Source organism: Triticum urartu, chromosome 6A, assembly GCF_056163025.1.
Source record: "Triticum urartu cultivar PI428250 chromosome 6A, HENAU_Tu73, whole genome shotgun sequence".
Classification (NCBI taxonomy): Eukaryota; Viridiplantae; Streptophyta; class Magnoliopsida; order Poales; family Poaceae; genus Triticum; species Triticum urartu.
The window spans coordinates 590,991,489-591,006,029 of NC_141878.1; the positions used below are offsets into that span (position 1 = coordinate 590,991,489).

The window sequence follows — 14,541 nt, forward strand, 5'->3', positions numbered from 1 at the left end:
GCAACTGGAAGGACGGCAACACCGGCGAGGACCGCTGTTTTGCCGCTGACACCGAGAAGGAGCACACATGGATGCACCTGGGAGCGGGAGGGGGGCAGAAAAGCTGCTACAGGTCAACGGCCTATTTTTCTTTTGCGTTTTTGACAATGGTGAGCGGCGGCGAGTTTCAACGGCGAGCATCGAGGGGCGAGACAAACATGGTTACGCCCCGCCATGGATTTCCCCCATGTTGACCAGATCGAAGACCGAGGGGGAGAAGAAAGAAGATGCACAGCTGCTGGTGGCCGACCGGCTCAAATTTGGGTCGGCGCACCGGCGCCTAGCACTGTCTCATTTTAAAGATGGCGATCTTGTTTTTATTTTTGAATCATACTGTAGATCGCAGCAACAAAACAGACATTTATTATAATAAATATAAAAAATTAAAAGACGAAGAGATATTATAAAGCAACGGAATCGCAACAAATTAGAGACGAGGCTGCTCAACCATCCGCCCCAAATAGGGTAGAGGAGCTCACCACCGGCCGCCACCACCGTCTACACCACCACCACCACCGGCCGCTGCCTGCCATGGCATACACGGAGCCTCTCCTTTTCACCACGCCACACAACACCCACAGCCCCCGCGCCCTACACCGGGTCGGCGCCTTCGGTCCCCCCACCCCCGCCTCCACGCCGAGGAAGCCCGGCCAAGACTACGACGACGACGAGGACCCCCTTGCCGGCAGCAGCAGCATGGTAGTGTCGATGCGCGACGACGAGACCGGCGCGCTCGTGGCCACCGTCGGCGGCGAAGGCGACGAGCCGGATGACGATCCGCTGGACGCGCCGCCGGTGCGGACGGCGAAGGCCGGGCTGGCGGTTTTCGCGGACGAGTCGCGCCGGCTGTGGGCCATCGGCGCGCCGATCGCGTTCAACATCCTCTGCCTCTACGGCACCAACTCCACAACGCAGATCTTCGTCGGCCACATTGGTAACCGCGAGCTCTCCGCCGTCGCCATCGGCCTCTCCGTCGTCTCCAACTTCTCCTTCGGCTTCCTCGTGAGTCCCCATGCTCCTTTCATGATTGTTCTTCCTCCTCCGACCCACCGATCATGGCGATCCAGATCGGATTATTGACAATGGATGCATGGAACATGCATGCAGCTGGGCATGGGGAGCGCGCTGGAGACGCTGTGCGGGCAGGCGTTCGGGGCGGGGCAGGTGGCAATGCTGGGCGTGTACATGCAGCGCTCGTGGATCATCCTCACCGCCTCGGCCCTCCTCCTCTCGCCGCTCTACATCTTCGCCGGGTCCATCCTGCGGCTGCTCGGCCAGGAGGAAGCCATCGCGGCCGCCGCCGGCGAGTTCACGCTGCGCATCATCCCGCAGATGTTCGCGCTGGCCATCAACTTCCCCACGCAGAAGTTCCTGCAGGCGCAGAGCAAGGTGGCGGCGCTGGCGTGGATCGGCTTCGCCGCCCTGATCGCGCACGTCGGCCTGCTGGCCCTCTTCGTGTCCCTGCTCGGCTGGGGCATCGCCGGCGCCGCGGCGGCCTACGACATCTCCTCCTGGCTGACCGCGATCGCGCAGGTGGCGTACGTGGTCGGGTGGTGCCGGGACGGGTGGACAGGCCTCTCCCGCGCGGCGTTCAACGAGCTCTGGGCCTTCGTGAAGCTCTCCCTCGCCTCGGCCGTGATGCTCTGCCTCGAGATATGGTACATGATGGTGCTCGTGGTGCTCACGGGCCACCTCGACGACGCCGAGATCGCCGTGGACTCCATCTCCATCTGCATGAACATCAACGGGTGGGAGGGGATGCTGTTCATCGGCCTGAGCGCGGCCATCAGCGTGCGCGTGTCCAACGAGCTGGGCTCCGGCCGGCCGCGGGCCACGGTGCACGCAGTGGCCGTCGTGCTGGCGCAGTCGCTGGCGCTCGGGCTGGCGGCCATGGTGCTGATCCTGGCGACGCGGAACGAGTTCGCCGTCATCTTCACGGGCGACCGGCACCTGCAGAAGGCCGTGGCCAACATCGCCGGCCTGCTCGCGGTCACCATGGTGCTCAACAGCATCCAGCCCGTCATCTCGGGCATTGCCGTCGGCGGCGGCTGGCAGGCCGCCGTCGCCTACATCAACCTCGGCTGCTACTACGCCTTCGGCCTCCCCCTCGGATTCATCTTCGGCTACCTCTTCCGATGGGGCGTCAGGGTACACCACCACCTCCGATCAGTTCCAGCATCCACCATGGTCGATCACATTGTTGCAATGCTGATTGATCTTGATCTGATTGATTGTTGCAGGGGATTTGGGCGGGCATGCTGTGCGGGACGGCGTTGCAGACGGGGATCCTCATGTACATGGTCTTCAAGACCGACTGGAAAGCAGAGGTAACTAATTTTTGGTTCAAATTTGTACTGATCAATGGAAGATTTGTAAAGATGTGTGTCCTGATTTGTGTCGCGCGCGTGTTGATTTGAGCAGGCATCGAGGGCGCTGGAGAGGGTGAGATTGTGGGGAGGGCAGCACGCGAAGCTTCCCACCACAGACAGCGAAGAGACTAGCTAGCTAGCTGATTAAGTTCAGAAACTGTGTACTAGAGCTTAGTTTCAGTTTTCTTTTACAGATAGTGTGTGACATCAGTTAATTAAGGGGATTATCTCAAGATGAGATGGATACTTAGGCTCCTTTTGTAGAAACACTTACGGGTATACGTAGAACTACGTGCTGGATATACGACACACTCAACTGAAACTTTTTGAGAACTTCACTGGAGTTTTGGGTAATCCTGATGAAGTTTTTTGTCAAGCAACCCTAGATTAAATTCAGAAACTGTGTACTAGAGCTTAGTTTCGACACCGGGAGGCGGGGAACACCATGGATCTTCGCGCTTGTTGTCATTTTGGTGTCCTCGTGTCGTTCATATACAAACAATTTGAACTCATGTTTGACATGAAAAAAGTCAAGCTTTTAAAATTTCACACATACATTCAACATTGTTATTAATCTATTTTTTGTGAAATTCCAAATTTCGGGCATAACATGCAAAGCAAAGTGAAGATCATCAAACATACAACAAAGTGATCTAAAATGCTCAAACACGGAGCATCAAACACCACCATTGCCACACTCAAACTTGTCCATCTTTGAATTGGATGCGACTAACAAGACTTCGAGCCATAGTGGAGAGGTTCTGAGTTAAATTGCGTTCGAGACATTGCCTTACCGTGTATGCTAATGGGATTTAATACTCTCATATTTTGTTTAATCTGTTAGTGAGATGGAACGATCATTGGATATAAATCATGATTAATCTTATCTCAAAAAAACTCGACGAGGTGATCATCAAGGTAGACTTCGAGAAAGCCTATGGGGTAGGGTGATTCTTTGCCACCTATCCTATTCAACATAGTTGCCGATATGTTTGTTGCCCTTATTGCAAATCGAGAAAGAAAATGGTCATGTTGGTGGACTCATTCCTTGCTTGATCGATGTCGTTGTGTTAGTATTGCATGATGTTGATGACACCATCTTTTTCTTGGAACATTATCTGGAAAAGGAAATCAATAAGAAGTTGATGGTTTGCATATTTGCACAACCTTCTGGCCTTAAGATTAATTTTGGTACGAGTGAAATATTTTGCTTTGTAAGGCCAAATAAGCAAACAACTAGTACAACAACTTTTTGGTATTGAGACAGGCTCACTCTGGTTCAGTATCTAAGGACCATTTCAAGAGAAAGCTTGGTGGTTGAAAAGGCAAGTTGTTATCATTTGGGGGGGGGGGGGGGGGTCGTCTTCCTTATGAACATTGATCTCATTGGCCTGTCCATGTTTATGATATCCTTCTTTTTTGAGATACCCAGGGGGGCAAGGATAAATGTAGACTTTTACATATCTAGATTTTGTGTCACTGTGATGAGCATAAACAAAATACATGTTAACTAATGAGACATTGTTTGTAGGGCATAGGATCAAGGGGGCTTAGAGGATGAGGATTTTGAATAAAGAAAGTGTCTACTCAACATTGGTTGTTCAAGTTTTTTACTGGGGAAGAAGGGTGATAAGATTTTTGCTACACAATAAACACCTTAACTCTAAGTCCTTGCCCCATGTAACGAAAAGCAGACAAATTCAGATTCTCAAATATTTGATGAGAGTTAAAGGTGGTTTTTGTAGCAGAGGCTCCTTCTTGGTTGGTGATGGGCCGACAACGAGATTTCGGGGAAGACGCCTGGTTAGGGGACACCATTAAGTCTCTGGTATCCGACCTTGTATAATATTGTGCAGTGGAAATAAGTTTTGACACATCGGTGATATGTGATGTATCGTTGAATATTGCATGTCGGCGGGCTCCCACCTGATAAATGGATGACATCCTCCTGTAAATAGGTTGATGGGATCAAGTTATCGCAGGCTCCTCGATGTTTTTCGTTGTAACTTGCATTCATCAGGTGTATTCTTGGTTAAATCCATGTAGGTTAACCTCATCAATGTTGGCCTTGTCTTAGTATGTTTGGAAGGTAAAATTCATGTTGAAAGAAAGTGGTACTTGAGCAGGAGAGTTGTCTAGATGGAATATAACTTTAAAAAACTAATGATGAAGGTTGAATAAAGTGTCTCTCTAATATTGTTTGTCACTCTCCATATATCCAGTAAAATACTAGCATTACAGTAATAAGATAAGACAATAGCAGTCTTATTTGTAACTTCTAAACAGTCCCAGATTACATGACCACTATTGTAACATGTTATTAATTTTACATGTTGTCGTTGATATTGTTTATTTCTCGTACATATACCGCCTCCAAGTGCTTCAACGACATTTGCTCTCTTGCTAAAAAACAAAAGACACATGTCTATTACTTATGATAGGCTTATTATCAGTTTGATTTGTGTAATTTTATGCTACTATCTTTCCCTAATGTCTAATATATCCACTGACAAATGACGAACAACTCGTTGCTCATGAGAAGATGTAGTTGTTTTCTATTTTTAAGATGCATGAATTGAGAATTGTATTTTATCATTGCCAATGAGAGGCATGTCCATGTTTATGGGTTTGTCATGCACAAAGGCAGTACGATAATTCCTTAAGTATGATATGCACATGTGAAAGATCGTGGATGTCGCCTACAGAAAGGGGGGGGGGAATATGCCCTTTAAAATAATTATAGTTTAGGCTTGAACAAATGCGGAATAAAACTAGCGTTTAATTTGTCAAGCATAAAACCTAAATCGACTAGGCTCACCTATGTGCATCAACAACTTATGCTAAGCAAGATAAACAAGTAAGTGATAGCAAGATATATAGCATGAAACACTATGGCTATCACAAAGTGAAGTGCATAAATAAAGGGTTCGGGTAAGAGATAACCGAGGCACGCGGAGACAACGATGTATCTCGAAGTTCACACCCTTGTGGATGCTAATCTTCGTTTGGAGCGATGTGGAGGCACCATGCTCTCCAAGAATCCACTAGGACCGCCATATTCTCCTCACGTCCTCGCACGATGCAAGAAGCCGTGATTCCACTAAGGGACCCTTGAGGGCGGTCACCGAACCCGTACAAATGGCAAACCATGGGGCGGTCACCGAACACGTACACTTTAGCAACCCTTGGGGCGGTCACCGAAACCCGTACAAATTGCTCGGGGCGATCTCCACAACCTAATTGAAGATCTCGATGCTTGTCCCGGAGCTTTACACCATAATGATTGAGCTTCACGACACCACCAACCGTCTAGGGTGCCAAGGCACCCAAGAGGAACAAGCTCTAGGGTACCAAGCACCCAAGAGTAACTAGCTACTCAACTTCACTTCCATGTATGGAGAACTCAAATCGATGCACCAAATGCAAAATGGCAAGGGCACACGGAGTGCCCAAGTCCTTCACTCCCAAATCCCACCACAACAACTAATGTTATGGAGGAAAATGAGAGGAAGAACGAAGAGGAGAACACAAAGAACTCCAAGACTTAGATCCAAGGGGTTCCCCTCACATAGAGGAGAAAGTGATTAGTGAAAATGTCGATCTAGATCTCCTCTCTCTTTCTCCTTAAGAACTAGCAATAATCATTGAAGGGATTGAGAGAAAGCAAGCTCGAAGAAGGTCAACACTGGGGGAAGAACACGAGCTCAAAGGATAGAAACCATTGGGGAAGAAGATCCCTTTTTATAGGAAGGGAAAAATCCAACCGTTATGCCTTCAACTCGCACACAAGCGGTAGTACCGCTCGGACGAGCGGTACTTCCGCTGGCACGGTAAATCCAACCATAACGTGCAACGGAGAAACTCAAGGAGGCGGTAGTGCCGCCGAAACGGTACTATCGCCCACTACCGCCGCTCTACATCAGCAGAGGAAACCCGAATCTAGAAGCTAAAATATAAGCGGAGGTTCCTGCGATAGTAGAGGGTCGGAAGTACCGCGCAAGCGATACTACCGCGCTCTACCACTACTCGACTACCGCTGAGAGGAAAACGAATCTAGAAGCCCAAGAGTAAGCGGAAGTGCCCGTGGCACCAGAACTGCGAAAGTACCACACAAGCGGTACTCCCCGCTGACCAGGGCCGTACTACCGCTATAGAGCAACAAAAAGGCCTAAGCAAAATAGATGGACGCTGAACTGCCATAACTTCTGCAAATGAGCTCCGAATTGAGCAAACTCAAGCTTGTTGGATAGACAACGACAAATACTGTCCTTCAGCGAGAAAAGGGACCAGTGGGGATCCACAATTAAGGTATATTAGCTAGATATCAACCTTATAGTAAAGTTAGTTGAGTTTGTATAGAAGTGAACCTAAGTGCAAATAGTAATTTTGAAAAGGTTAGTAGGTGAACCCAAACAGAAATGCTAAATAAAAAAGAGCTACCAGAGGCCCCTTCTTTTTCCTAACCACCTCCCTCTTCAAAACTCTAGCCACCACCGCTTCACCGCTCTTGCCGCATGAGGCCAGTGGCCCTCTTCTTCCCCCCTGCGTCGCTTTAGCGACGGAGGAGGTGGGGACCTAAGATTTGCGTTGCGCCACTATTGTTTGGTCTCTTTTAGTTTGGTTCCTTAGCGGCGACCTTGTGATGACAACGCTCGTGTCATCGTGCAAATCAAGAATAAGGTTTTCCATCTCCCGATACACCTCATTGGTGACAGTCTTGTTAACAATGTAGAGGAGGGGAGAGGGTTGGGGCTCTCGTTGACGGTTTGATCTGGGCATAAGATGGTGTCTGGTCGCTACTCTTAATGGATTTGTGGATCTAGTCGTGTTTTCGGCATTATATTGATGGCCTTGGAACGAACGATGTTGTTTCGTGTGTTGGTCCTCTGACTCCTACAACGGCGAGGTTAAACCAACAACGGCCTTTTTACTTAAAAAAGGGCTGTAAAAGTAATAACATAAAAATAAATAAATAATATAAATATAAAAATAGGAAAAATAGGAAAAATAGGAAAAGAACAAAAATAAAAAATGCCAGGAGTGGGGTTCGAACCCACGCCCTCAAACGAGGACCTGAACTTGAATCAGGCGCCTTAGACCACTCGGCCATCCTGACATATTTATATATAATTCCCACAATAAGGAATATAATCATACAGTATTTACCAACTCTTTAATAAAACCGTGAAATCCAGCCGTCCATCCACCATTCACCCCACCAACGGCCCAGATCAAGCCCCAACCCTAATTCTCCCTCTATAAGTCCTCCCCCAAGCCCCTCCCCAAACCCTCACTCCCTCCCTCCCCAAAACCCTAAACCCTCCCTCCCGGCGGCGGCGGCTACCAGCACCACCACACGACCAGCACCATGAGGGCACCCATGAGAGGAGGAGGAGGCCGCGGCGGCGGCAGGGGCTTCGGCGACAGCGGCGGCCGCGGCGGGCGCGGGCGCGGCTTCGGCGGCAGGAGCGACGGCGGCGGCCGCAGCGGCGGCAGGGGGTTCGGCGGCCGGAGCGCCGGCAGGGGCCGCGGCGGCGGCAGGGGTGGGGGAAGGGGAGGGCCAGGCATGAAGGGCGGGGCCAAGGTGGTCGTCGTGCCGCACAAGCACGACGGCGTCTTCATCGCCAAGGCCAAGGAGGACGCGCTCTGCACCAAGAACATGGTCGCCGGCGAGTCCGTCTACGGCGAGAAGAGGGTCTCCGTCCAGGTCCGTGCTCGCCTGCTGCTCCCTTTCGGTCGCCTCTCATGCTTATGCGCCGTTCCACACAAATTCTTAGTCTTTTTACTGCTGTGCGTATGGTAAACCAGCTTCGATTCAGCTTAGATTCGGCTATTGTTAGTTCTTAGAGGAGCAAATGATACGCTCATGTCAGTAGCTTTTAGATATATTCACTGCTTTCAAATTCTGTTGATGGATTTTTATGCTCTGTTTTGCTTCTAGAGCATGCGAATGATGTTCACTTTGTTATACTTCTAGAGCGTGTGAATGATGTTCATTGCTGTTTGAAAGATGCACTCTTTTTTGATGCCCAGATGCACTTATTGGCGCTGTTGTGAGATTATGTTCATTGCTGTTCTACAGATGCAGTAGACTGATGTTCATTACTGTTTTGTTATTGCACAGAACGAGGACGCATCCAAGGTTGAGTACAGGGTGTGGAACCCCTTCAGGTCCAAGCTGGCCGCTGCCGTGCTCGGTGGTGTGGACAACATCTGGATTGTAAGTCCTTTTGTGCCTCGGCTTGCATTCTGGATTGTTTGAATGCCTCGCTTTGTCAAGGATGTAGTTCAGACTGGAACCATTGTTGTAGTAGCTGACTTTGTGGTTGTTGTTTCAGGCTCCTGGAACTCGTGTGCTGTACCTCGGAGCTGCCTCTGGGACAACCGTGTCTCATGTGTCTGACATTGTTGGACCGGTGAGATCTTGTCACTATTTCCTTTGATTATTTCAGTGACTGTCTCTTAATGTGAGTTGTCTTAACGAAGTCTTCTCACTTTGCAGACTGGGTTGGTGTACGCTGTTGAGTTCTCTCACCGGAGTGGCAGGGATCTTGTCAACATGGCCAAGAAGAGGACCAATGTCATCCCCATCATTGAGGATGCTAGGCACCCGGCCAAGTACCGGATGCTGGTCGGCATGGTTGATGTTATCTTTTCAGATGTTGCACAGCCTGACCAGGTATGCCTTTACGAAGAATTTCTAGAGCTCTGTTTCTACAGTCTTGCTTACTGTCAATATCAGTCATTATAGTTTACACTTACTGGTATTGTTTGTCTGTGCAACTCCTTCGTGAGTTGTTGGTGGCTTAGCAAAAGATGAGCTTTACTCGGATTCCCCTTCAGGACATCAAATGGATGATGCAAAATCGAGTCTCTGATGCGTTCATGCCTCTTTACCTATTTGGTTTGCTGCATTTTCTGCATTTTGATTACAGCTACAATAAAATCCATTAGCATTACCACTGGTTAACAATAACTGGTGTGTAACAATCTACTGTTATTAGTGTGCAATGTTTACTTGGCTTTCTGTGGCCATATTTGGGCTTAGTTGATGATGAGCTAACTCGGATTCCCCTTCAGGACATCACAATGTATGATGCAAAATCGAGTTTCTGATGCACATATGCCCATTGCCAGATCTTTCCTTTTGTGTGTTGCTACATTTCTATGTTTTTGGATTTTGACCAACACATACTGTATTTCATTGACTTGGTGTTAATTTGCTTTTTATCTGCCTTGGTTTGTGTAACAAGTTTGGATGGTGTTCCCACTGTGACACAGTAGTGTATATGATTAGCTAGTCCTGTATTTATTTTGGTTGTAAGTTCCCTTCTGCATTGAGGCCTGTTCTTTCTTGATGAGTCTTATTTGATAACATGACGGCTCTGACATACACCGATCTCTTGTTGTACCTTTCCCTCTTTTGATATTTTGACAACCGTGATGAGCCAATTTTACAGTTACAGACCTGTAATGACTCCTGCGGAAATGATCGCATGGTCAAAGAACATCTAAGGGACTGAGTTGTCTTGGAAATCTAGATTTGTATCTATCTTGCATCTTTCCTGTATCTAGTTGTCTTGAGAATCTTAGATCGTGCTTTTTGTTTTTTGATCTGCTTCTCTTAACAGTATTCGTGCCTGTGAATTAATTTATATGGTTCCTGGGTAATGAGGAGATGGGAAGCAGAAATTAATGTTCCTCTCGCTATCCAGTGCAGAATTTCTTGTTTTGCGATTGGACGTCGAGGAACTACACTTCTCTTTCTGCTTTTAAATTTGCTGGTCCGGTTACTATTTCCAGTTTGATCGTTGATAACATTGTGTTGTCTTATAATCTGATCTCTTTGCTTTGCATTCTTTATTTTTTGCACACAATATTAAACCCACACTGAGGCTTGATTTTGAATTCGTTCTTGCATTATCAATAAGAAAGCCTCAGCTTGAATATTGAAGCATGATGTGGGTGACTTGTTAATATTTGTGATTGAGCACTTCTGAGCCTTGTCATTGCATCTTCTGTCCCACAGGCTAGAATCTTAGCCCTTAACGCTTCATACTTCTTGAAGAATGGCGGTCACTTCGTCATTTCCATCAAGGTACTAGTCAGTTTCATGTCATGTGGAAGAAGCACTCATTTTTTGAGTTTGCCATTTGGCTGACATTGCTCTTTGCATTTATCAGGCCAACTGTATCGACTCCACCCAGGCGGCCGAGGCCGTGTTCGCCAGTGAAGTGGAGAAGCTCAAGGCCGACCAGTTCAAGCCCTCAGAGCAGGTGACCCTGGAGCCCTTCGAGCGCGACCATGCTTGCGTCGTTGGTGGTTACAGGATGCCCAAGAAGCAAAAGTGAAGTTACTAGGAAGAGAGGAAGTGGCTGTGTTTCTCCAATCTGTTTTGCTCTGATGTACTAGTAGCGGTAGTAATGTTACCCAATGTAAGGGGTTGAGACAATTCCTGCTGTTTTACAGCAGTTATGTTGAACTTGTTTTGAGCAGGAAATGGTTATCATTTACACTGAAAATTGTTAAAATTCTGAGAAGTAGAGCTCAAAATGTGAAATTCACAAAGTTTCTGTTGGATTGCAAGCACACAAAATATACACAAACTAGAACAACAGAATCACCATTATTACTACATATTTTATTTAGATCTGTTGAATGTAATCATGTTTGATGCTTCTGGCTATCCACAACATGTTCATAGTCTTCATGTTTGGTTTGAAGCGCTGCCAAGATTACCTGGAAATGCCAGTACTATTGCAGATGAAAAAGCAGTTGTGTTTGTCAACAGAATACCTTTTACCATGTATTTGGACTATATGCCAAAATTGTTTCTGTTATATGGACTATATATGTCATAAAAATTATACCGTATGACACCTCCTTCAAACAGAGAGCCATCGGAAATGTTGGCGAAGTATCAGGTGAAAACGGAATTCAGTGAAATCTGGAAACTTACCACTAGAGCCATCGGATGTTAGATGGACAGATAAGATAAGAGGTGGGATGCCGGAAAATATGAAGGAGAACCTGGCTACCAGCGTATCCTATATGCAAAAAATAATTTAGTAATTCAAAACAAGTTTAAAAAATTCTAAATCTTTTTTGGTATTAAACATGATCAAGTATTGTAGTTGAATAAAAAAGATTCATCAGAGAATGACTTCCGTTGCATCCTGGGTCGAAGATTCGGTAAAAAACGCTATATACAAGTACTATACACGCTATATTGTCGTTATAAACTTGTCTTTTTTGCTGTGAAGTCAATATGAATCATTTCTTGTCCAAACCTTTTATACGAGTACAATACCTGATCATGTTTGATTCCAAAAAAGATTTGGATTTTTTGAACTTTTTTGAATTACTAATTTTTTCCGCATATAGGGTGCGCGGGTACCTGAGAGCACCAAGTCCGCGTCCGTGGGATGCCCCATTACCTTGTATGTTCTTTTAGTAGTATACACCTCATATTTTGTTAGTCACTAGCAAATATGCACGTGCATTGCAACAGGGACGAAATCCTCACACACTCCTAGAGATCCGTTATGGAGACGATCCAGGTAGATCACTAGTAGAAAACAGGGTACTAGTCTCGGTTCTAGAGGGCCTTTAGTCTCGGTTCTGGACCCGGGACAAAACAGACGGGACTAATGCCCAAAATCTTTAGTCCTGATTGGCTTATAAACCGAGATCAAAGGAGGTCCACGTGGCCGATGTTGGGCGCGCAGGGAGCAGCATCTTTAGTCCTGGTTGGTACACCAACCGGGACCAAAAGACAGGCACGCATCAGCAGCTCGCAGGCGCTGAGGTTTTTCTTTTTTTTGGAGGGGGGGGGGGGTTAGTTGTTTTGGAGGGTTAATTTAGGGGTTTCATATTGTGTTAGCTATAGTGTTGGTGAACGTAGCAGAAATTCAAAATTTTCCTACGTGTCACCAAGATCTATCTATGGAGAAACCAGCAACGAGGGGAAGGAGAGTGCATCTACATACCCTTGTAGATCGCTAAGCGGAAGCGTTCAAGTGAACGGGGTTGATAGAGTCGTACTCGTCGTGATCCAAATCACCGATGACCAAGTGCCGAACGGACGGCACCTCCGCGTTCAACACACGTATAGCCCGGTGACGTCTCCCACGCCTTGATCCAGCAAGGAGAGAGGGAGAGGTTGAGGAAGACTCCATCCAGCAGCAACACAACGGCGTGGTGGTGGTGGAGGAGCGTGGCAATCCTGCAGGGCTTTGCCAAGCACCACGGGAGAGGAGAAGGACTTGGGAGAGAGGGAGGGGCTGCACCAAAGGCAAAGGTATGGCTGCCCTCCATCTCCCCCACTATATATAGGAGGGCCAAGGGGGGGCGCTGGCCCTAGGAGATCCAATCTCCTAGGGGGGCGGCGGGCAGGGGAGGTTTCCCTCCCCCCCAAGGCACCTAGGAGGTGCCTTCCCTCCTTGGGACTCTTCCTTAGGGTTCCCCTTTCACCCTAGGCGCATGGGCCCTAAGGGAAGTGGCGCCCCAGCCCACTTTGGGCTGGATCCCTTCCCACTTCAGCCCATGGGACCCTCCGGGATAGGTGGCCCCACCCGGTGGGCCCCCGGGACCCTTCTGGTGGTCCCGGTACAATACCGATAACCCCGAAACTTGTCCCGATGGCCGAAATAGGACTTCCTATATATAAATCTTTACCTCCGGACCATTCCGGAAATCCTCGTGACGTCCGGGATCTCATCCGGGACTCCGAACAACATTCGGTAACCACATACATACTTCCTTTATAACCCTAGCGTCATCGAACCTTAAGTGTGTAGACCCTACGGGTTCGGGAGACATGCAGACATGACCAAGACGTTCTCCGGTCAATAACCAACAGCGGGATTTGGATACCCATGTTGGTTCCCACATGTTCCACGATGATCTCATCGGATGAACCACGATGTCAAGGACTTAATCAATCCCGTATACAATTCCCTTTGTCTAGCGGTATTGTACTTGCCCGAGATTCGATCGTCGGTATCCCAATACCTTGTTCAATCTCGTTACCGGCAAGTCTCTTTACTCGTTCCGTAACACATCATCCCGTGATTCAACTCCTTGATCACATTGTGCACATTATGATGATGTCCTACCGAGTGGGCCCAGAGATACCTCTCCGCTTACACGGAGTGACAAATCCCAGTCTCGATTCGTGCCAACCCAACAGACACTTTTGGAGATACCTGTAATGCACCTTTATAGTCACCCAGTTACGTTGTGACGTTTGGTACACCCAAAGCATTCCTACGGTATCCGGGAGTTGCACAATCTCATGGTCTAAGGAAATGATACTTGACATTAGAAAAGCTTTAGCATACGAACTACACGATCTTTGTGCTAGGCTTAGGATTGGGTCTTGTCCATCACATCATTCTCCTAATGATGTGATCCCGTTATCAATGACATCCAATGTCCATGGTCAGGAAACCGTAACCATCTATTGATCAACGAGCTAGTCAACTAGAGGCTTACTAGGGACATGGTGTTGTCTATGTATCCACACATGTATCTGAGTTTCCTGTCAATACAATTATAGCATGGATAATAAACGATTATCACGAACAAGGAAATATAATAATAACTAATTTATTATTGCCTCTAGGGCATATTTCCAACAGTCTCCCACTTGCACTAGAGTCAATAATCTAGTTCACATCACCATGTGATTAACACTCACAGGTCACATCACCATGTGACCAACATCCATAGAGTTTACTAGAGTCAATAATCTAGTTCACATCAATATGTGATTAGCACTCAATGAGTTCTGGGTTTGATCATGTTGCTTGTGAGAGAGGTTTTAGTCAACGGGTCTGAAGCTTTCAGATCCGTATGTACTTCGCAAATCTCTATGTCATCTCCTAGATGCAGCTACCACGCTCTATTTGGAGCTATTCCAAATAACTGTTCTACTTGGAGCTATTCTAAATTGTTGCTCCATTATACGAATCCGGTATCTCTACTCAGAGCTATCCGGATAGGTGTTAAGCTTGCATCGACGTAACCCTTTACGACGAACTCTTTTACCACCTCCATAATCGAGAAAATTCCTTAGTCCACTAGTTACTAAGGATAACTTTGACCGCTGTCCTGTGATCCATTCTTGGAT

At 47.4% G+C, this 14,541-nt stretch overlaps 2 protein-coding genes, 4 non-coding genes and 1 pseudogene across 6 annotated transcripts; 6 read left to right on the forward strand and 1 right to left on the reverse strand.

The window, feature by feature from the left end:
• Positions 1–570: 570 nt before the first annotated feature.
• On the forward strand, positions 571–2,802 carry LOC147966790 (protein DETOXIFICATION 35-like). Its single transcript, XM_087527388.1, has 4 exons — positions 571–1,041; positions 1,147–2,187; positions 2,280–2,366; positions 2,461–2,802. Exons 1-4 carry the CDS (start codon positions 571–573, stop codon positions 2,542–2,544), a joined length of 1,683 nt encoding a protein of 560 aa, XP_087383514.1. The 3' UTR covers positions 2,545–2,802.
• A 4,638-nt stretch (positions 2,803–7,440) lies between these two features.
• Positions 7,441–7,524, reverse strand: TRNAL-CAA (transfer RNA leucine (anticodon CAA)). Its single transcript has one exon. It is a non-coding gene; the product is annotated as a tRNA-Leu (tRNA).
• A 211-nt stretch (positions 7,525–7,735) lies between these two features.
• Positions 7,736–10,930, forward strand: LOC125535708 (rRNA 2'-O-methyltransferase fibrillarin 1). Its single transcript, XM_087529104.1, has 6 exons — positions 7,736–8,115; positions 8,533–8,628; positions 8,747–8,824; positions 8,911–9,087; positions 10,438–10,506; positions 10,592–10,930. Exons 1-6 carry the CDS (start codon positions 7,777–7,779, stop codon positions 10,757–10,759), a joined length of 927 nt encoding a protein of 308 aa, XP_087385230.1. The 5' UTR covers positions 7,736–7,776; the 3' UTR covers positions 10,760–10,930.
• Positions 9,216–9,290, forward strand: LOC147966792 (small nucleolar RNA snoR60). Its single transcript, XR_015609575.1, has one exon. It is a non-coding gene; the product is annotated as a small nucleolar RNA snoR60 (small nucleolar RNA).
• On the forward strand, positions 9,454–9,528 carry LOC147966793 (small nucleolar RNA snoR60). The gene has a single exon (XR_015609576.1). It is a non-coding gene; the product is annotated as a small nucleolar RNA snoR60 (small nucleolar RNA).
• Positions 9,842–9,937, forward strand: LOC147966794 (small nucleolar RNA SNORD25; annotated as a pseudogene).
• Positions 10,023–10,168, forward strand: LOC147966795 (small nucleolar RNA snoR136). Its single transcript, XR_015609586.1, has one exon. It is a non-coding gene; the product is annotated as a small nucleolar RNA snoR136 (small nucleolar RNA).
• Positions 10,931–14,541: the final 3,611 nt, after the last annotated feature.

Bases quoted from the DNA above. Each gene is read 5' to 3' on its own strand.
- LOC125535708 (XM_087529104.1), top strand. From the start codon at position 7,777: ATGAGGGCACCCATGAGAGGAGGAGGAGGCCGCGGCGGCGGCAGGGGC. The intron at 8,629-8,746 runs GTAAGTCCTTTT...TTGTTGTTTCAG, and splicing joins GTGTGGACAACATCTGGATT to GCTCCTGGAACTCGTGTGCT. The intron at 8,825-8,910 runs GTGAGATCTTGT...CTCACTTTGCAG, and splicing joins TGTCTGACATTGTTGGACCG to ACTGGGTTGGTGTACGCTGT.
- LOC147966790 (XM_087527388.1), top strand. From the start codon at position 571: ATGGCATACACGGAGCCTCTCCTTTTCACCACGCCACACAACACCCAC. The intron at 1,042-1,146 runs GTGAGTCCCCAT...ACATGCATGCAG, and splicing joins ACTTCTCCTTCGGCTTCCTC to CTGGGCATGGGGAGCGCGCT. The intron at 2,367-2,460 runs GTAACTAATTTT...TGATTTGAGCAG, and splicing joins AGACCGACTGGAAAGCAGAG to GCATCGAGGGCGCTGGAGAG.